Source organism: Mobula hypostoma, chromosome 8, assembly GCF_963921235.1.
Source record: "Mobula hypostoma chromosome 8, sMobHyp1.1, whole genome shotgun sequence".
NCBI classification, from domain to species: domain Eukaryota; kingdom Metazoa; phylum Chordata; class Chondrichthyes; order Myliobatiformes; family Myliobatidae; genus Mobula; species Mobula hypostoma.
Genome location: NC_086104.1, coordinates 21,782,523 through 21,804,062, shown reverse-complemented (window position 1 = coordinate 21,804,062; position 21,540 = coordinate 21,782,523). Strand labels below are relative to the sequence as shown.

Genomic DNA, 21,540 nt, shown 5'->3' with positions numbered 1-21,540 from the left:
CCTTAAGCCTCTCCAGCCTCCAAGCATGTGCAGAGTCCATTAACCTCTTCGTGTCAACGATTCTAATGTATCGCATTGCTGCCTCAAAAGTAGAGACCAGATATGTACGTACATCTCAGATATAGTTTCACCAATACCCTGTAAAAAAACAAAAGAAAAACTGTTCATTTATATTCCATGCCCCTTGCAACAAAGGTTAACTTTCATTAGCCTTTCTATACATGTGCTAACTTTTGTGTTTCAAAACTAGGACCCCTCTCAATCCCTTAATACTTAAATTTCTGTTATCTCACTACATTGAGATAAAAATTTGCTTTTTGATTCTTCCTTCCAGAGTGAATGACCTTACACTTTACTAGATTATATTTTGTCAGCTAACTTCTAGCCCATTGCTTTAACCTACCTATACATCCCTTTGTCCATCTCGTAATTTGCTCAATCATCTACAGTTCTGTGCAAAAGATTAGATTTGATACATCAGCATTGATATATTAATATATCAGGGATATGATTCTGTGCAAATGTCTTAGGCACACATGTATAGCTAGGGTGTCTAAGACTTTAGCATAGTACTGCATTTGTCAATGTGGAGCGGAGAGCAAGTTTATAAACTTGGCGGGAGCACAGGATATTGGGAATGGAAAAGGTGGAGCACTGCAGGAGGGGTGTGGAACAGGTAGCAGAGGAGAGCCAGGGCAGGCACGCCAAGCCCCGAGAAACCAGGCAAGGTTGTTTGATTCCCAAACAATTGGGAACATCTCTCTGCTTCCTGCTCCCTCCCCTCTCCCTGCCTCCATCCCAGTTTCAGTCCATGATAGAGACCCATATCAGAATAAGGTTATATCATGAAAATTTTGATTTGTGGCAGCAGTACAGTGCAATATATAAAATTACTATAGTCCTATGTAAGTCTTGGGCACTCTCGCTATGTAAAATATATACTGTATATATATTATATATATATATGTGTGTGTGTGTGCGCTTAAGACTTTTGCACAGTACCATATCTTTGCATCATCAAATTTGTTTACAGTACACTCAGTCCCCTCATCTGAGACAACAATATAGATATTAATTGATGTCCCTGCATTGATTCCTGAGGCATGCTACAAGACGCTGACTGTCAATCTATAGATGACCCATTTACCTTAATTTGCTGTTTTCTGAGAGTTAGAAACCGCCCTATCGATGCTGATATCTTAAATCCAATCTTTTATCCTTACCAAATTCTTTCTGGAAATCTAAATTAACTACATCTACTGTACCCGTTCTCCATTATCCAAGCTGTTTGTTACATCCTCATAGAGCACAAGCAAATTTGTCAAATCTAACTCCCCTTGCATTAAAACATAAAGTGCTGGAGTAACTTGGCAGGTCAGGCAACATTCATGGAGGAAAATGAACAGTCAACATCTTGGGTCATGACCCTTTCTGATGAAGTATCTCAGCCCGAAACGTGACTGTTAATTTCCATCCGTAGATGCTGCCTGTCATACTGAGTTTCATCAGCATTTTGTGTGTTCCTCTTGCTTTGCAACATCTGCTGTCCCTTTTGAAGTCTTAAATCAGCTTGATTCTCTAATGATTTAAATGTGCTATTATTCCATTGTAGACAGAATTTAAGCCACATATTAGATTGTACAATCAGGTAGGGTGCTGTGCTATATTTATGGCCTTGTACATAATTAGGAATTCAGTTATATCTCATTTAACATGTAACAGTTATGGGGAATATTTACAGCAAACTATTCTGTAAACATTCAAACCTGACCAATTTACTGAGTACACTGTAGAATAAAGTCCACCCAGTGAGGGAGCAGAGAATCATCTGACAGCTGATTTTGGATCATTGCTGATACTTCAATAATTCCTGTCACATTTTCTCACTCAAAATCGATAATCTCACCAATTTTCTCTTTGAAATTTCTGGATCACTGTTAGATTTCTCTTAAAGTCCTAAGTACAGGTCCAAAATTTAAGGGTTTTTTAAAATTATAATTATCTTCCTCTTTTGCTTTCTTTGTTTAGCTGGACCTGCTTGATCAAACAGTCTTGTTTGAGTCTGATTCCATTTAACTCTGGGCACTTTTATGGATTCTTTGGAAAACTGACCAGGAGACAATTTGTTTCACAGCACTGTGACCAGTGGGTTCTCTCAGATGTCTTTTTATTTAATGCAACTGTGTTCAATTTACTTGTCCCATTAATTTACTAATTGAACTGGGTAGGATTCTGACTACATCACCACCTCCCTCCATTGCTTTCAACATTGGAATACTGGTGTTCACTACTATTACAAGATGGTGTCAGACTTTACACTTAACCATAATCAATGAGAGACGTGCAGAATGGGAGACAGTCCTTGTCTCTGATGAATTATTATTCTTTTACTCAAATGCTATTCTATTCACTCTACTCTAAAACACGTTTTTAAGACATCAGAAAGACATTAAGTACACAACTTCTGTACCTCCTGCTTAATATCAGCCTGTCTATTCAGTAAAATTCTGTTCTTTATAATTTTATTTGACCATCCATTTTTCCAGATAACATCCTGTGTTTTATCTTGCCATAGAACTGTCCAAGAGTCTTCAAGTTAATCTGAAAAACCTGGCTTAAGATGCTGTTACTTTAGTTTTTAATTAAATAAACAACCATTCTAATCAGTAATTTAAGGAGAAAATTTTCTATTATATTTCAACCTGTAGCCAAAAAGATACTTAACCACAGACGAATGTCTCTGGTATTGTTACTTAACATCTGTCCTGTTTTATTGAAGATTGGTCAGAATTTTTACAGCATATTTGGACAATAAAATTCATGGTTTCTAATGCATTCCTGCAGCTGTGTGAGGGGCGATGGTAGAACGATTAGAATTGATAAACAGCTATGATCTTACGTTTTTGCAATGCTGTAAGAATTTTCTAACATTCAATGTCTGGGGTTTTCACCAGTGCATAGGGACTGTTAAATTTTAAATACAGCTTACTCTAACTTATTTTTTGCCGTTTGGCAATTGGAAGGAGATAGTCAATGACACGTACAAGCAGTGGTAATGGAACCAAGATTTCACCTGAGATGACAAGTTTTTTTTGCTAGTAATTATGAAATTGCTGCCTATCAAACTGAACAAACATTTAACTTGTCTTTTTTGGGGGGGTAGGGGTGAGGAGAGTGCTAGTGGTGATTGGAAATTCTGATGTATGCTTTAGTGTTAGCCATTTGCTTGTGCTTGTATATTTAAGTTTCCTATAGTTTGTCTGCATTAGTAATAACTGAGTGTTATTAGACTAATCATTGCACTCCAATACTGGAAGATAATCTAAGGAGTGAAGTAGCTTGGTTATGGTCACAAACATTCCCAAAATTAAGTTGCCCCTCTGGTTTGAGATAAATATATATATATAGTTTTTATGTATTGCAACTGTGCTGTTTGCTCTATGTGATTTAAGTGCAATTTTGGCAAAGGAAGCAAATTAAGTTTAGAGTCTATTTTAAAGATTTAATACTTGTCAAAAAAACAAGGTTTACCTTAGTACTTTAATAACCTCTTATGATTAAGAATATGGAAATATACTAGATCTAGTATAGTCAAATTATATAAAATTAATAAATTAAAGTAACTAAACTCATATCACATGAATTATTTTGTACAGTCAACCCATCAGTTATGCATTTTGCTTGCAGACTATTTGTTGCTGCCTGTGCACATCTGTCAGCAGGGACCAAACTGACCCCTACAATTTGTACTGTACAGAATTCCAAATTGGGCAAAGAAATAAATTTAAATTTCCATTTTCCTAAATTTCAGCTGATTTAGGAATATTAATGTATAAATTGCACCATTGCTTAATATTGCTTCTGCATTCCTAGTCTTTTATCTGATAGGGATCTTTGTCTTATCTTTCATGTTGCTATTTACCTTAAGACATGGTGAATGTTCCGGAGTTGGTCTGTAAAGGCGGATAAATACTACAGTGAATTTGATAGCGTATTTGGATTTGTAAATTAAAGGGTAGTTGTAACTTAAAGATTCTCAATTACATAACCCAACATTGATTCCCACCATCACTGATATCCTATGGCTGCTGCCTCTCTGATCCAATCCTAAATATTGGAGTTTAGACAGAAAATAAAATGTTGCATTACTGCTTACAGTGAAATAAACATTCAAGCAATAATCACCCAGATTTTATAAATTAATGCTATTTAAATATTAGAATGAAGAATTTAATGCTCGAATGGTTGATATCTTTTTAAAATTGCCACGCAGAGCAAAGTTAGGATAAACAGATGTTTGGCAAATTGCTCACAAATACATCCTTTGGCAAAGTTAGTAAGAAGGCACTAGAAGTGTAAAAGATTTTGGAAAACTGTTACCAAGTTGTCAATTTGAGCTGAATAAAAAAGGAAATAGAACATGTAATCAGGGGCCAGCTGATGGAAAGTAAAACCAATGTTTATGTTTGTCTAACTCAGATTTTTTTTTGGATTGGTTTGACCTACCATAATGGATACTTTGTATTTGTCTGTGAGATTTATAGACATTTTTTGCTTACCCAGGTGTGTGCTGAATAGTCAAACTATATGCAGTGACGGTTTAATAAGGGCTCTCCACGATCTTTACAATGCAACAAGTCAGTGCAGTTGCCATGACCTATGATTACTATTCAGTGTGATGGAAATAAGGAACCAGACTTAAGACAACAAAATAAAAAGATTGGTCAACTCATAATAACTGTTGGGGAAATATTTACAGGCTGTTACTGAGAATCTTTACATCATCAGTGTTGCCACTGGCTTGGCAGGAGTCTTATAGAAAAGTGTTTTGTATATTTTAGTACTTACAGTTTAATAAAACTGATTGGATTTTCAAATTTAGTTTTACTGTTGTTATTGCAACATTACAGTTCAAGCACTGACATTTGTAATAATACCATTAACCTTAAAACATTACTGATGTGGTGCAAGGGAGGGCACACGATAGAAAGTTTTAAGTGGCAGAGATGGTATACCTAAAAAAGCATCAGGGGTAATGCCAGACAGTCAGACTCAGTGAAAGTGCTATTGGGAAAAGAACGTGGTGGGATAATACTGGTTGTTACATTAAAGAGTTGAGTATTCAGGGAATTTAGCTACGATGGACTAAGACAGCAATATCAAGACGTGTAGTAAAGACACGAAAATAGGGAGTAAATTAGAAATGGAAGAGTGGTTTTGTTGATAAAGAACATTTGCCTAGAAAATTAATTACCTTATGGTGCATTGTTCAATTAAAAACTTTTGAAATATAATCATTACCACTCCCAGATCAATTCACATGACTTAAAATCCTACCTTAGACTACCTGTCATTAGTCACCCACTGTAATTTCCACATCAGGACCCACAAGCTGTCATTCCCTAGACAAAGCCCTTTCGGAGCATTGCACTCAGGATGACATCATTCCCTGTACAACAGTGCTCATTAGGATCACCTTCTGATGGGGGCTTCTGCTGAGGGAAACAAAGCCATCATAACCACAGCTTGCAAACCCCTGGATTTCGGCACTAAGTTGCACATATCCTTTGACCTTCCTCATCTACCATCCCAGAAGGACATTCCCCCCTCACGAACCAGGCTCCGGATTCACCTACCACTGCTGCCAGAACAATTTTCTTTTGTTATTTTAAAAACTTCCTCTTTATATCCCCAATGAATTTACCAGCCTCTACTCTTCATGGACCCACTCCTTCTCAAAAAGCATTTAGTACCTCCGCATCTTCCACCATCACGGAAAGTCACCTTTGACAAGAAACTCAAGCAGACCACCTACATTATTAATGTTGCTACAACATCAGATTAGAGAATAGGTATTTTGTGGTGCATGACTGATGCGTCTTGGAGACAGTGAAAGAGCCAAGTCTGCTGTACTTAGAAAACTTTCCACTTGTCCAATTGAGTACAGCTCCAGGAAGACACCATGCAGGACAGTGCATCCTGTTTGAGCAGTGTATCATTTACCAATCTAAACATTCATTCTGTCTGCATCAGTGTACTCCACTTGTACTTTGTATTATAAGTTTATGTTTCAATAACTTCATTTGAAAAGAACATTCAGGACATGTCACTAAAGCTTATGTACCTGGGCAACTGATAATTCCTTCTAAACCCCTGAGCAGCAGGCACATTGGAAACCACTATGATTCTACCCTGATGTGTAATGATATCACAGCTCCTTCACTGTTGCTGGATCAACATTTTTTTACTGGGAAGGGTGCTCAGTGGGTAGTGAGGTCTGAAGAGGCTGGGAGTAAATATCTACCTTGGGAAAATGCCCAGATCTGGAAATTGTATGAATAAATCTTCCACTCAGTCTCTCTCCCTGCCACACCACAGCCTCTCTTCCAAACCTAGTCCTTTCCACTCCAACCAACAACCAGAATACATTGCAAATGATATAGGTACCTCTGACAAAGTTGCTAAAGGCTAAAATTAGTGGCACAAAGAGATTTGTGTGCTGATTCTAACCGAGGAAGTTAACACCGTGTACATCAGATCAATGTGCTCACCATGATGCCAATTTAAACAAATCCTATCTGCCTTCACTTGGTTGCAACCCCTCCATCACTTGCCAGATAGTTAGTATGGAAGTGCTGGAAGCAAGGAGCATGGAAACATGTCGACGCATTATTATTGTGAAGGCTGACCTGGCCAAGCATATATAATTGAGGAGCAAGATCCAGCAAAACAGAACAGATGCACAAGCGACATGAGAGCTGCTTCAAAGAGGCAAGATAAAAAGGCTGAAGAATTGATTCAATAACCCACTATTGTCCAATTCATAATGAGAATTCATTATTGCTTAAGGGCATTAGCTGTAAACAAATGGGAGGACGTTGTGAAAACTTAGGAATCAAAAACCCAAGCAGGGAGAGAAATAGACAGGCATGAAAGAAATGATGGTAGTTTAAGGGGAGAGAAGATGTGTGAGAAAATGGCCACTGGTATAAATGTCACACAAGGAGAGTCAAAAGTCATGAGAAAAAGATTCCCTTCACTGCATAAGAGAAAAGTAGATTGCAGGTCAAGTGATTAGAAAGGAAGGAAAAGATGATGAAATCAGTCTATAGGAATTGTTTTCAATGACAGAAAAGTCATCCAAGCACTTGCTTTAAAATTGTTTTCAATCAGGCAAAAAAAAAATCTGAAATTCATTGTTGCATGCAGTACCTGGAGGTAAGACGTTGAAGTGCTGCTTAAGAATTTGGATGCCTGCAGGATGAACCGTTGTGCAATGGTGCAAACCTAGAACAATGATATCAATCTATACAGCAAAGCAACCTCTACAGCAGTAAAAATCTGCTCATTAATACTGACACACAATTTCTATTTTCCCATTCCTAATTACAACACATCCCTCCTGCCCCTGTAGTTTTAATTCATTCAGTTATTTGCTCATAATGAAGACTAAAGAAGTGCCAAATTTGATTGGCACATTGAACACTCACCACTTTATCGGAAGAGCAACTGACTGGACAAGTGACATCAGCAAAATGTGTTCTTAAAAGTGGTAATCAAAGCAAAAACAAGAACTGGGATAAAATACTTACCACTTGCCCGGATGCATACAGGCACAACTCAGTTTCATAACATCCAAACACCAGGAGTGGGGCTGGCTGTCAACTTGTAATTTAACACTATATCCACTCTTTCCACTGCAGTATATGACACAGCCTCAGAACGGAGGGATATCCTTTTCAAACGGAAATGAGGAATTTCTTAAGCTAAAGAGTGGTGAATCTGTGGAATTCATTGCCGAAGGTGGCTATGGAGGCCAAGTCTTTGGGGGTGTAATCAAAACATTGGCTAATAGATCCTTGATTAGTCAAGGCATGAAGGGTTATGGGGAGAAGGCAGGAAATTGGGGCTGAGAGGGGAAAATGGATCAACCATGATGAAATGTAAGAGTAGACCTGATGGAACAAATAGCCTAATTCTGCTCGTATATCTTATGATTCCTAAATAAAGTGTGCAAGCTGAGTAGTAGAAGTTTGGTTGAATAATTTAGCTTCAACCAATAACAAACACTTCCTTTACAAATTATTCCTATATCTAGATTTACATAACCAAAATGGATTGACATTGGACTCAGTGGTGTGGGGTTATTCACTTACAGTGAAAATCATGTTTGAGGAGTTATTCCTGGCGCTCCTTTAAAACTGCAGTTCACTGAATCCCGCAACAGGTGATGCTGTTGGGTCACGTTTTACAAGCTTGTTAACTTGGCTTATTACTCTACCATGAGGCATCAAAGCGAAAAACTTAAATCGTTTTCCCATTTTCTCTGGATTCATTAACATATCATAGGATTCAATTAGGTTTTTGTGTGTGGTTGGGTCAGATGTATTTTTCAGTAGTACCTAAAGAGGGTAAAGATCAAAACAATGACAAAAAAAAATCAGTTATTAAAAAGGATTATTTTAATTTCCCCAAATAATTACAAACAATAAAGTGAAACAAATATGCTCTATATAGGGAAATGGTACACACAAATTTTGGTGATTTTAACTCTTCTAAAAGCAACTCATACACCTTAGAAGTCTCGGAAGGGGATCGGATCCCTGATCATCTGTATAGCCGTCACTTCCCGGTGTAAGAAGTGCAATTCCAGACACAGTGAACGGCTTCCCTACAACACTGGGAAGAGCTGAGCTGGCACAGCTGAAAGAAATGTGGTAGGTGTGCAGAGCAGGCTCACCTATGTGCAGGCTATAATGGTGCCTCTGGGCTATGGCACGAAGATAATCCCGATGAAAATCTAATCATAGACAATGCTCCTGTTATACTGATGTGAATTAAACATGCATGTTAGGCACTAAATTGATACCAAATGAATATTACAAACTGCCAGCTGTAACAAAGGCAGGCCAGAGTTTGATAAAGCAGTAAAACACCATGCGTCAATACTGGTGTAACAATGAATTATTGACGGCAAGCTGCCCAATATTCATAAAGAACTACTGCATAGAAACAGACTCTTCGGTCCATCTAGATCTTACTGATCCATTAATCTGCTTAGATCCATCGGCCTGCACCCGGACCATATCCCTATCCAAATTTCTCAAATGTTGAGACTGAACTTGCATCCGCCACTCATTCAGCTCGTTCCACACTCACCACTATCTGAGTGAAGAAGTTCCCCCCACGTATTCCTCTTAAACATTTCACCTTTCACCCTTAACCCAGCTCTTAGTTGTAGACCCACCCAACCTCAGTGCAAAAAGCCTGCTTGCATTTAGCCTATCTATACTCCCTCTCATAATTTTGTTTCCTCTCTGTCAAATTTCCCTCGTTCTCCTACACTCTAGGAAGTAAAACCCTAACCTATTCAACTTTTCACTACAACTCAAGTCCTGGCAGCATTCCTGTAAATTTTCTCTGAAATTGTTCAATCTTTCCCGAGGGTAGCAGACCAGAACTGGATACAATACTCCAAATTAGGCTTCAACATCTTATACAACATAACATCCCAACTTATGTGCTCAATAGTTGGATTTATGAAGGCCAATGTGCCAAAGGCTCTCTTTACAACTCTATCTATCTGTGAGAGCACTTTCAGGGAATTACGGATCTGTGTTCCCAGATCCCTCTTTTCTACAGCACTCCTCAGTACCATTCAGCTCACCGTGTAAGATCTACCCTGGTTTGTCCTCCCAAAGTGCATCACCTTAGACTTGTCTGCATTAAATTCCATCTGCCAATTTTCAGCCCATTTTTCCAGCTGGTCCAGATCCTGCTTTAAGCTTTGATAGCCCTCTTTGCTCTCCACTATGCCCCCAGTCATGATGTCATCCACAAATATGCTGATCCAGTTTACTACATTATCATCAGCATCGTTGATATAGATGACAAACAACGAATCACTACTCACAGGCTTCCAGTCAGAGAGGCAACCATCTACTACCACCCTCTGGCTTCTCTTTCTCTGACATTAAATGTACCTTTGAAATCTTTGAAACCTATGATTGGGTGTATATATGACAAATAAAGCTAATCTTTAAAAAAAGCTGTTTAAAACAAGAAACAATATACAGAAAAAGAACCGTCAACAACTTACCTGAAGTCTTACATCAATGCCCATGTTTTTTAGAAATTCCTGCTGTGTGACCGGTCCTAAGGTGGCCACTTTGCCCCTCGTCATTTGCCGAAGGAAGCTGAAATCTACGTCTGCTGTCAGGTCTGCCGTTCCAGGTGCCGTGAGCACCTCATGCAGCTGATGTCCACGAAAAGCCTTTGTAAGTGACATCAATTAGACATTATTTTTAAGAACTAGCTTAACCAGCAACTCAGAGCCAGAGAAACAGACAATATGGCCCAACCAGTCCATGCCACTCATGGGCCCTCCCAGCTCGTGCTGATTTCCTACATTCAGCCCATATCCCTTTAAGCACTGCTCCTTCATGTATCTATCCAGTGCTTCTTACATTATACTATTGTATCTGTCTCAACCACCTCCTTTGGCAGCTCATTCCATATACATACCACCCACTGCGTGAAACAGTCACCCCCCGCAGCCCCCCACCCCCGGTCCCTTTAAAATCTTTCCACTCTCACCCCAAACCACCGCCTTCAGAAAAATGTTGCCTTTCAAACTCATTGGTGGCAGTGACACAGCAGCCTAAAGTCAGCTCTACAATATGTTGTAGCCAAGCTGATCTTTCCATCAACTGGAATTTATGGAGTTATACAGCACAGAAACAGATCCTTCGGCTCAACTGGTCTAGGCTCTCAAATCTTTGTTTTCCCACTGCCTCCTTTCTCCAAACATACCAAACCAACACCTTAATGACCACCAAGCCTCTACCACAAGTTTAATGGAGACTGCAATATGGCTGTCATAAACAAGTTGTTTGCTGTCTGCACTAGTCTGGTGGTGCAGCAAACCACTGCTTAGCAGTGCACCATGCAAAGTTGTGAACAGATGTGGCCAGCTATTACTGAAGGGGAACAAGAGCAGCAGCAGCATAAAAAATCTAGAGCAAAGTTGACTGTGAGGAGCTAGGAAAAGGCAAGGGTGGGGAGCCACTGAAAAGTCTGCCAGACTTTTCCAATGAGAACACCTTTCTGGATGTGCTGTGAAAATTACTTGATCCAGAAAAATTCTCACAAACTCTACTTCATCTAACCATTCCTTCACAAATCATTCTTAAATCACTTGCACACTTGTAGGAATCCTTCAAGCAAGTACAGTGTATTAGAAATATTCTTCTGTTAGTGTGATTTGGTCAGATACTGCCAGTATTTACCTGACCACCAAGCTGGAACTATTAATGATTACAAAGAATGGGAGCCCTGTCTGTGACCAGAATGTAGTCTACAAGTACCTGCACTATGTGAATGTCCTCAAATACCCACGTCAGCTCTCCTAACTCTGACAGTGGAATAGGTACAAAAAGACTCTTCTTCTGGAAGAGAGACCGTTCATATCTCCCTATAACAGCACTAAAAAATTACATATGTCCTGCTGAAGGGTCTCGGCCCAAAATGTCAACTGTACTTTTTTCCATAGATGCTGGCTGGACTGGTGAGTTCCTCTAGCATTTTCTGTGTGTTGCTTGGATAGTTTCTCTGGTATATGTTAGCAGGTGTAGCCTGGAGTTATTTTGATGTAGAAGGATTAAAGTTAAGGTGACAATGACTTCGATACCAGTCCAGGCGCATGTGTAAGCCTGCAAGGTCACAGATCTTGAGCAACATCCTTTCAGAAGTATTGCCTTCAAAGATATCACACCTCCAAGAAGTCTAGCGAACAAAGCTCTCCGTAAATTCAATGTGAATGAGGTCCTCCTTGAGGAGTCTTTTTCTCTCTCAATACAATCCCAGGTAATCTTATTTACAAGTCATTTAGTGAGGCAAGTCTATACAAATCTCCACAAATTCCATTTGTGAGAAACTGTTTTAAGATGCAACAGTGACTGACTTTTAGGTCTGTGCTATGTACAGAGTGATGTGGTGTAGATTTACTAGGAATTTTTATAATTTCTTAGGTATAATTTTCAAGGCCAGCATTTACTGCCCTTAAGAGGATAATGAACGACTGCAGTGCTTCTGATGACGTTACTCCCACCATGCTGTTGGGTTGACAGTTGCTGGATTTGGACCCAGCAATCAAGATAACTGATGTATTTCCAAGTCAGGATAGTGTGGATTTGGAGGGGAATAAGCTGATGAGAATATTCCCTGCTCCTGAATCCTGCGTCCTTCTGAGCAAACGGACCTCTCACTGCTATGGGCGGAAGTTCCCACTTGCTTCAAAAAGGCAACAATTATACCAGTGCCTAAGAAGAATAATGTGGGCTGCCTTAATGACTATCGCCCGGTAGCACTCACATCTACAGTGATGAAATGCTTTGAGAGGATGGTCATGACTAGAATGAACTCCTGCCTCATTAAGGACCTGGACCCATTGCAATTTGCCTATTGCCATAATAGGTCAATGGCAGACGCAATCTCAATGGCTCTCCACGTGGCTTTAGACCACCTGGACAACACAAACACCTATGTCAGGATGCTGTTCATCAACCATAGCTCAGCATTTAATACCATCATTCCCACAATCTTGATTGAGAAGTTGCAGAACCTGAGCCTCTGTACCTCCCTCTGCAATTGGATCCTCGACTTCCTAACCAGAAGACCACAATCTGTGCGGATTGGTGATAACATATCCTCCTTGCTGACGATCAACACTGGTGCACCTCAAGGGTGTGTGCTTGCCCACTGCTGTACTCTCTATATACACATGACTGTGTGGCTACGCATAGCTCAAGTACCATCTATAAATTTGCTGACAATACAGCCATTGTTGGTGAAATTCAGGTGGTGACGAGAGGGCGTACAGGAGTGAGATACACCAACTAGTAGAGCTGTGCTGCAGCAACAGCCTGGCACTGAACGAAAGTAAGACGAAAGAGCCCATTGTGGACTTCCGGAAGGGTAAGACGCAGGAACACATACCAATCCTCATAGAGGGATCAGAAGTGGAGAGAGTGAGCAGTTTCAAGTTCCTGGGTGTCAAGACCTCTGAGGATCTAACCTGGTCCCAACATATCGATGTAGTTTCAAAGAAGGCAAGACAGCGACTATAATTCATTAGGAGTGTGAAGAGATTTGGCATGTCAACTAATACACTCAAAAACTTCTGCAGATGGAATGTAGAGAGCATTCTGACAGGCTGCATCACTGTCTGGTATGGGGGTGGGGGGGGGGGGGATCTACTGCACAGGACCGAAAGAAGCTGCAGAGGGTTGTAAATTTAGTCGGCTGCGTCTTGGGTACTAGCCTACAAAGTACCCAGGACATCTTCAGGCAGCAGTGTCTCAGAAAGGCAGCTTCCCTTATTAAAGACCTCCAGCACCTGGGGCATACCATTTTCTCACTGTTACCATCAGACACGAGGTACAGAAGCCTGAAGGCACACACACAGTGATTCAGGAACAGCTTCTTCCCCTCTGCCATCCGATTCCTAAATGGACATTGAACCCTTGGACACTACCTCACTTTTTAAAAAATATACAGCATTTGTTTTTTGCACATTTTAAAATCTTTTTGATATATGTATACTGTAATTGATTTACTTATTTATTTATTTCTCTTGTGTATTATGTATTGCATTGAACTACTGCTGCTAAGTTAACAAATTTCACGTCATATGCCGGTGATAATAAACCTGATTCTGATTCTGAAATGAAGTGCTTCTCAGCATTGTCCAAATAAAAGCTGTTAGCTCTTATTGAACGACAATGGATATTTATTGAATATCTTGCTCTTGACATATTTTGGGTATTGTACAACCGATGTCATTTGGAGAAGGCTCACATCAAAAAAATAAGTTAGCATGTACAAAAAACTCCCTCAAAAGTGAAAATAAAGCCCTACTCCCTTCTGACACAACTTTGACAGTATCTTTTTACCTCAAAGTTCTACAAAGGCTGCCCAGTCAGCAAGATATATATCTACAATTTTTAAACAAATCCAAAGCAAAAAAGGGGCTTAAACATTTCTCAATTATAGAGAATGACAGTTTTCTCACTGATTTAACATGAACATTACTCTTCCTTATATAATTGGTTCAAATCATGAGCTGTAGACTACAAGCAACTATTTACATTTATGTGAAACCTTCGTTGTATTAAAATGCCTCAGGGAACTTCAAAGCCACTCTTGAAAGCAGTGCAGCAACAGAGCAAAAGAAATTGCGTAAAATTGGTGGGTGGCAATCAGCACGACATTTAAAAAGGGCTCGCGTGCTTTCACCTTTTCCTTCCCCCCTCGGCGGTTGACAATCTGCGTGGGGCCAATAAAAAAAAGAAAGGCAGTGCAAGCAGAGTGGCCATTGCTGAAGCAGGGCATTGTTCGAGTTGTCCGGCTCGGACTAAAGAGGCTTAGGCGTGAGCAAGCTTGGGCAATCACAGTAGGTACCAACGGTGTATTTAGGAAAAGGGAGGAGGTCCTGAAGAGAGGATATAGGCGTTAGGCAGAAAATAACTCCTACAGGGTAGTAATCTCTGAATGCTGCCTGTGCTACGTGCCAGTAAGGGTAAGAATAGGGTGATTTGGTGGGCGAATGCATGACTGAAGAATTGGTGCAGGGGGATAGGGTTTCAGATTTCTGGATCATTGGGATCTCTTCTCAGGAAGGTATGACTATTCAAAAAGGGCACCCGAACTCAAGGGGGGCCCAATATCCTTGTGGGCAGGTTTGCTGGAGCTGCTGAGGAGGGTTTAAGCTAATTTGGCAGGGGGATGAGAAGTAGACTGGTACAGCTGAGGGTGGGCCAGCTGGTGTACAAGTAGATGCAGTGTGTAGCGAGACTGTGAGGAAGGACAGGCAGACGATAGGGCAAAATTGCAGTCAGCGGGATGAGTTAAAGTGTAACAGAGGACCAAAAGCAAAAAGGGTAACGAGTACAGGAATATATTTGAAAGCATGCAGTATATGGAATAAGGTAGATGATCTTGAAGCACAGTTAGAGATTGACAGGTATGAAGTCGTGGGCATCTCCAATTCGTGGCTGAAGGAAGATCATAGTTGTGAGCTTAACATCCAAGGATACACAGGCAGACAGGGTGAGGTGGCTCAACCGGCAAAATATGAAATCAAATTCTTGGAAAGAGGTGACATAGGATTGGAAGATGTTGAACCCTTGTGGGTTGAGTAAGGACACTGCAAGATGAAAAAAACCCTGATGGGAGTTATATACAGGGTTCCGAAAAGCAGCCAGAACGTGGGCTACAATAGGAGGTAGAAAAGGCATGTAAAACGCGATATCGTGATAACCGTGGGGATTTCAATATGTAGGTAGATTGTGAAAATCTGGTTGATGTTGGATCCCAAGAGAAGGAATTTGTAGATGGCTTTTCAGAGCAGCTTGTGGTTGAGCCCACTAGAGAACCAGCAATTCTGGATTGGGTGTTATATAATGATCCAGATTTGGTTAGGAAGCTTAAGGAAAGGAACTTTTAGGAGTGATCAAATGATAGAATTCACCCTACAGTTTGAGACCCTACAGTATGTATCAGTATTACAGTGGATTATGTAATGCTTGGGAAGCGGAAAAGTTTGAAGGTTCAGAGAGATAATAAATCAGCCATGATAGAATGGCAGAGCAAACTCGATAAGCCAAATGGCCTAATTCTGCTCCTGGGTCTTATGGTCTCAAAAAAAAAACAACAACACAGAAAATTGCCGGAGGAACTCAGCAAGTCAGGCAGCATCTATGGAGGGAAATAAACAGTCAACATTTCGGGCCAAGACCATTCATCAGGGCTCGAAAGGAAGCGGGGAGCAGTCAGAATAAAAAGGTGGGGGGAGGGGAAAGAGTACAAGCTAACAAATGATAGCTGAGTCCAGGTAACGCAGAAGGTGAGTGGGTGGTATAGGAGATGGTGGACCATGAAGTGAGGAAAGGAACCGGGGAGAGGTGATGGACAGGTGAAGCGAAGGGAAGGAAAGAAGGTAACGAGAATGGGAATGGAAAAGGAGACAAGGAGGGAGGAGGAGAAGAAATCATGAGTAATACCACATTATATTGATGTTAACAATGAAACTTCAAAGGAATAACTTCAGACTGGTGTTATTAATCCATCATATTTTGTTAATTTATATTAATTCAAATTCTAAATGCTCAAATGGCTAAAAACTTTCACAATCACAAAATGGCTACCATAAGACCATAAGATTTAGGAGCAGAATTAGGCCTTTTGGCTCTTAGATCATGGCTCATCCCATTTTCCTCTCGGCCCCAATCTCTTGCCTTTCCCCTGTATCCCTTCATGCTCTGACCAATCAAGAATCGATCAACCTCTGCCTTAAATATACATAAAGACTTGGCCTCCACAGCTGCCTGTGGCAAATAATTCCACAAATTCGCCACTTTAGAGAAATTCCTCATCTCTATTCTAAAACGACGCCCCTCTATTTTGAGGGTGTGTCCTCTGGTCTTAGACTCTCCCAACATCCTCTCCACATCCACTCTATCAAGGCCCATCACCATTTTGATAGGTTTCAGTGAGGTCACTCCTCATTCTTCTAAATTCCAGTGAATACAGGCCCAGAGTCATCAAGTGCTCTTCATACGACAAGTCGTTTAATCCTGGAATAACTTTTGTGAACATCCTTTGCACCCTCTCTAGTTTCAGTACATCCTTTCTAAGATAAGGGGCCCAAAACTGCTCACAGTACCCCAAGTAAGGCCTCATGAGTGCTTTGTAAAGTCTCAACATTACATCCTTGAGACTACATGAAAAACAATAATAATTACCAGTCTGTGTTTTAATAAATTTTTTCACGATCCTTACCACTTTAAAGCAATTTGTAAATAATGACATTTTTTTCAAAAAAAAATCAATTATTGGAATCTCCAAGCAAAAGTAGATCAAATCTTCTTTTAAATAAAAAGACAAACAAAGCTAATTGCCAAAAGTAGATTTTATTCATGAGTGAAATGCCTATTGAAAACACTGTAGTTAGCCATAAGGGAGTATTGCAAAACATTTTAATTACTAAATGGGCTAAGTCAAAGGGAAAATTAGTCTAACGTAACAATGACATTGTTATGTTAGACTTTGTTATGACATCGACAGTCTGGGGTATCCACCTGCTTTAAGCAGGCTTCAATTATGCCAGCGTCCAAGAAGCAAGTGGCAATCTGCCTTAGTGGCTATCGTCTAGTAGCACTTAAATCCACTGTGATGAAGTGCTACGAAAGGCTGGTAATGAAACATATCAACTCCTACCTGAGAAGTGACTTGGATCCACTCCAATTTGCCTACGGGCAAAACAGGTCACCAGCAGATGCCATTTCATTGGCTCTTCACTCAACCCTGGAACGTCTGGACAGCAAAGATACATACACCAGTATGCTCTTTATCGACTACATCTCAGCATTCAATACTATTGTCGCCTCAAGACTAATAATAATTACCAATAAGCTTCAAGACCTCGGCCTCAATACCTCCTTATGCATTTGAATCCTCGTTCCCCTCACTTGCAGACCTCAAGTTAATTCGAATTTGCAACACCACCTACTCCACAATCTTCATCAGCACAGATGCACCACAAGGCTGTGTTCTTTAGGCAACCATCTCCCCCACCCCATCCAGTCTACTCACTTTTTTTTTTAAAAGACTGTGAAGCTGATTGCAGCTCCAATACCATACTAAGTTTGCTGATGACACCACTGGTGATGTAATTAAAGTGGTGACGTATCAGCATATAGCAAGGAGATTGAAAATCAACAACAACCTCTCACTCAATGTCAGCAAGATCAAGGAGCTGATTATTGACTTCTGGAGGAGGAAACCAGAGGTCCATGAGACAGTCCTCATTGGGGAACCGAGCTGGTGAGGGTCAGTAGGTTTAAATTCCTCAGATATCATTTCAGAGGATCTGTCTGGGGCCCAGCTTGTAACTGCAATTATGATAAATTACATCTCTACTTCCTTAGAAGTTTTTGAAGATTCTGCATGATATCTGAAACTCTGACAAACTTCTATGGATGTGCAAAGAGTATACTGACTGGTTGCATCTCTGCTTGGCATGAAAATGCCAATGCTCTTGAACAGAAAATCCGACGAAAAGTAATGGACACAGCCCTATCCATCCTGGGTAAAACCCTCTCACCATTGAGCACATCCACACAGACTGCTGTTGCAAGAAAGCACCTTTCATCACCAAGGACCCCACCACCCACATGTTATGCTCTCTTCTCACTGTTGCTATCAGGAAGGTGGTACAGGAGCCTCAGGACCCACACACCGCTAGGTTCAGGGAAGTTATTACCCCACAACCATTAGGCTCTTGAACCACTCACCCCATCACTGAACAGTTCCCATAACCTCAAGGACCCTTCATCTCATGTTCTCCATATTTATTGCTTATTTATTTACTATTATTATTTCTTTTTTCCTTTTGTATTTGCACAGTTTCTTGTCTATTGCACATTGGTCATCATCCAGGAGCACTCACATCTACGGTGACGAAATGCTTTGAGCGGTTGGTCACGGCAAGAAGCAACACCCATCTCAGAAAGGACCTGGACCCACTGCAATTTGCCTATTGCCACAACGTGTCTACAGCAGGCACAATCCCAATGGCACTCCACACAGCCTTGGATCACCTGGACGATGTAAATACTCATGTCAGGATGCCATTTATTGATTATAGCTCAGCACTTAACACCATCATTCTTACAGTGCTGATTGAAAAGCTACAGAACCTAGGCCTCTGTACCTCCCCCTGCGACTGGATCCTCTGCTTCCTAAACTGAAGACCACAATCTGTGCAGATTGGAAATACCATCTCCACCTCGCTAACAATTAACACTGGCACCACAGGGATGTGCACTTACCCCACTGCTCTGCTCTCTCTACACCCATGACTGTGTGGCTAGGCATAGATCTAATGCCACCTATAAATGTACTTCATACTTTATTGTCGCCAAACAATTGGTACTAGAACGTACAATCATCACAGCGATATTTGATTCTGCGCATCACACTCCCTGGATTACAAATATTAAATATTAAAAATAGTTAAAATTAGTAAATATTAAAAATTTAAATTATAAATCATAAATAGAAAATAGAAAAATGGGAAGTAAGGTAGTGCAAAAAAACCGAGAGGCAGGTCCGGATATTTGGAGGGTATGGCCCAGATCCGGGTCAGGATCCATTCAGCAGTCTTATCACAGTTGGAAAGAAGCTGTTCCCAAATCTGGCCATACGAGTCTTCAAGCTCCTGAACCTTCTCCCAGAGGGAAGAGGGACGAAAAGTGTGTGGCTGGGTGGGTCGTGTCCTTGATTATCCTGGCAGCACTGCTCTAACAGCGTGCGGTGTAAAGTGAGTCCACGGATGGAAGATTGGTTTGTGTGATGTGCTGCACCGTGTTCACGATCTTCTGCAGCCTCTTTTGGTCTTGGACAGGACAACTTCCATACCAGGTTGTGGTGCACCCTAGAAGAATGCTTTCTATGGTGCATCTATAAAAATTAGTGAGGGTTTTAGGGGACAGGCCAAATTTCTTTAGTTTTCTCAGGAAGTAAAGGCGCTGATACAACCATTGTTGGCAAAATTTCAGATGATGACAAAACATAAGAACATAAGAAATAGGAGCAGGAGTAGGCCATCTGGCCCATCGAGCCTGCCCTGCCATTCATTAAGCTGATCTGTCCGTAAACTCAGCTCCATCTATCTGCCTTTTTCCCATAACCCTTAATTCCCTTACTATGTAAAAGCCTATCTAACTGTTCCTTAAATATATTTAGTGAAAAAGCCTCAACCGCTTCCCTGGGCAGAGAATTCCACAGATTCACCACTCTCTGGGAAAAACAGTTTCTCCTCATCTCCGTCCTAAATCTTCTCCACTGAATCTTGAGGCAATGTCCCCTAGTTCTAGTCTCAATGGAAACAACTTTCCTACTTCTGTCTTATCTATCCCTTTCAAAATTTTGTATGTTTCTATAAGATGCCCTCTCATTCTTCTGAATTCCAGAGAGTATAGTCCCAGGCAACTCAATCTCTCCTCATAGGTTAACCCCTTCATCCCTGGAATCAACCTGGTGACCTCCTCTGCACTGCCTCCAAAGCCAGTATATCCTTCCTCAAGTATGGAGACCAGAACTGCACACAGAACTCCAGGTGCGGCCTCAACAGTACCCTGTATAGTTGCAGCATGACCTCCCTGCTCTTGAATTCAATCCCTCTAGCAATGAAGGCCAATATTCCTTTTGCCTTCTTAATAACCTGTTGCACCTGCAAGCCAACTTTTTGTGATTCATGCACAAGCACTCCCAAGTCCCTCTGCACAACAGCATGCTGCAATCTTTCACCATTTAAATAATGATCTGCTACTATTCCTTCCAAAGTGGATGATCTTGCATTTACCAACATTGTATTCCATCTGCCAGACCTTGGCCCACTCACTTAACCTATCTATATCCCTCTGCAGACTCTCCACATCCTCTGTACAATTTGCTTTTCCACTCAGTTTAGTGTCATCAGCAAATTTTGCTACGCTACACTCAGTCCCCTCTTCCAAATCATCAATCATCCCAGCACTGACCGCTGCGGCACCCCACTCACCACTGACTGCCAACCGGAGAAACACCCATTTATACCAACTCTCTGCTTCTATCAGTTAACCAATCCACCATCCATGCCAATACACTTCCTCCGACTCCATGCATCCGTATCTTATTTATAAGTCTCTTGTGCGGCACCTTATCAAACGCCTTCTGGAAATCCAAGTATACGAAATCCACCTGTTCCCCTCTATCCACTGCACTCATTATGTCCTCAAAGAACTCCAAAAAGTTTGTCAAACAGGACCTGCCCTTTCCGAATCCATGCTGCGTCTGTCTAATGGAATCACTGCTTTCTAAATGTTTCGCTATTTCTTCCATAATGACAGCTTCAAGCAGTTTCCCAACTACAAATGTTAAGCTAACTGGCCTATAGTTGTCCATCTTTTGCTTACATCGTTTTTTAAAAAGTGACGTGACATTTGCTGTCTTCCAATCTGCCGGGATCTGCCCAGAGTCTAGAGAGTTTTGATACATGATTACTAACATGTCTACTATAACCTCCACCAATTCCTTCAGCACCCTGGGATGTATCCCATCAGGACCAGGCGACTTATCTACCTTCAGGCCCTCTAGTTTGCTCATCACTATCTCTTTAGTGACAGTGATTTTATCAAGGTCCTCACCTCCCATTTCGTACATAACATCCTTCTCTGGCATTTTAGACGTGTCCTCCACCGTGAAGACTGACACAAAATAGTTGTTCAATGCTTCAGCAATTTCCTTATCACCCAATATCTATTTCCTCTTCTTGTCTTCTAAGTGACCTACATTGACTTCAGCCATGCTCTTCCACTTTATATATTTATAAAAACTCTTTCTATCTGTTTTTATATTTTGTGCTCATTTACTTTCATACTCTATCTTCCCTTTCCTTATTTCTTGTTTAGTTGTTCTCTGTTGTTTTTAAAAAGTTTT

At 40.7% G+C, this 21,540-nt stretch overlaps 1 protein-coding gene across 4 annotated transcripts in view; it reads right to left on the bottom strand.

Moving 5' to 3' along the window:
• ndufaf7 (NADH:ubiquinone oxidoreductase complex assembly factor 7) overlaps nt 1-21,540 on the bottom strand; it is a 46,466-nt gene continuing 24,926 nt past the window's right edge. For all 4 annotated transcript variants that reach the window (XM_063055571.1, XM_063055574.1, XM_063055572.1 and 1 more), the window contains 3 exons: nt 10,100-10,273; nt 8,157-8,402; nt 1-138 (listed from right to left, as the gene is read on the bottom strand). In XM_063055571.1, coding sequence (XP_062911641.1) covers nt 8,196-8,402; nt 10,100-10,273 — 381 coding nt within the window. In that variant the 3' untranslated portion in view covers nt 1-138; nt 8,157-8,195. The remainder of the gene's footprint in view (nt 139-8,156; nt 8,403-10,099; nt 10,274-21,540) is intronic.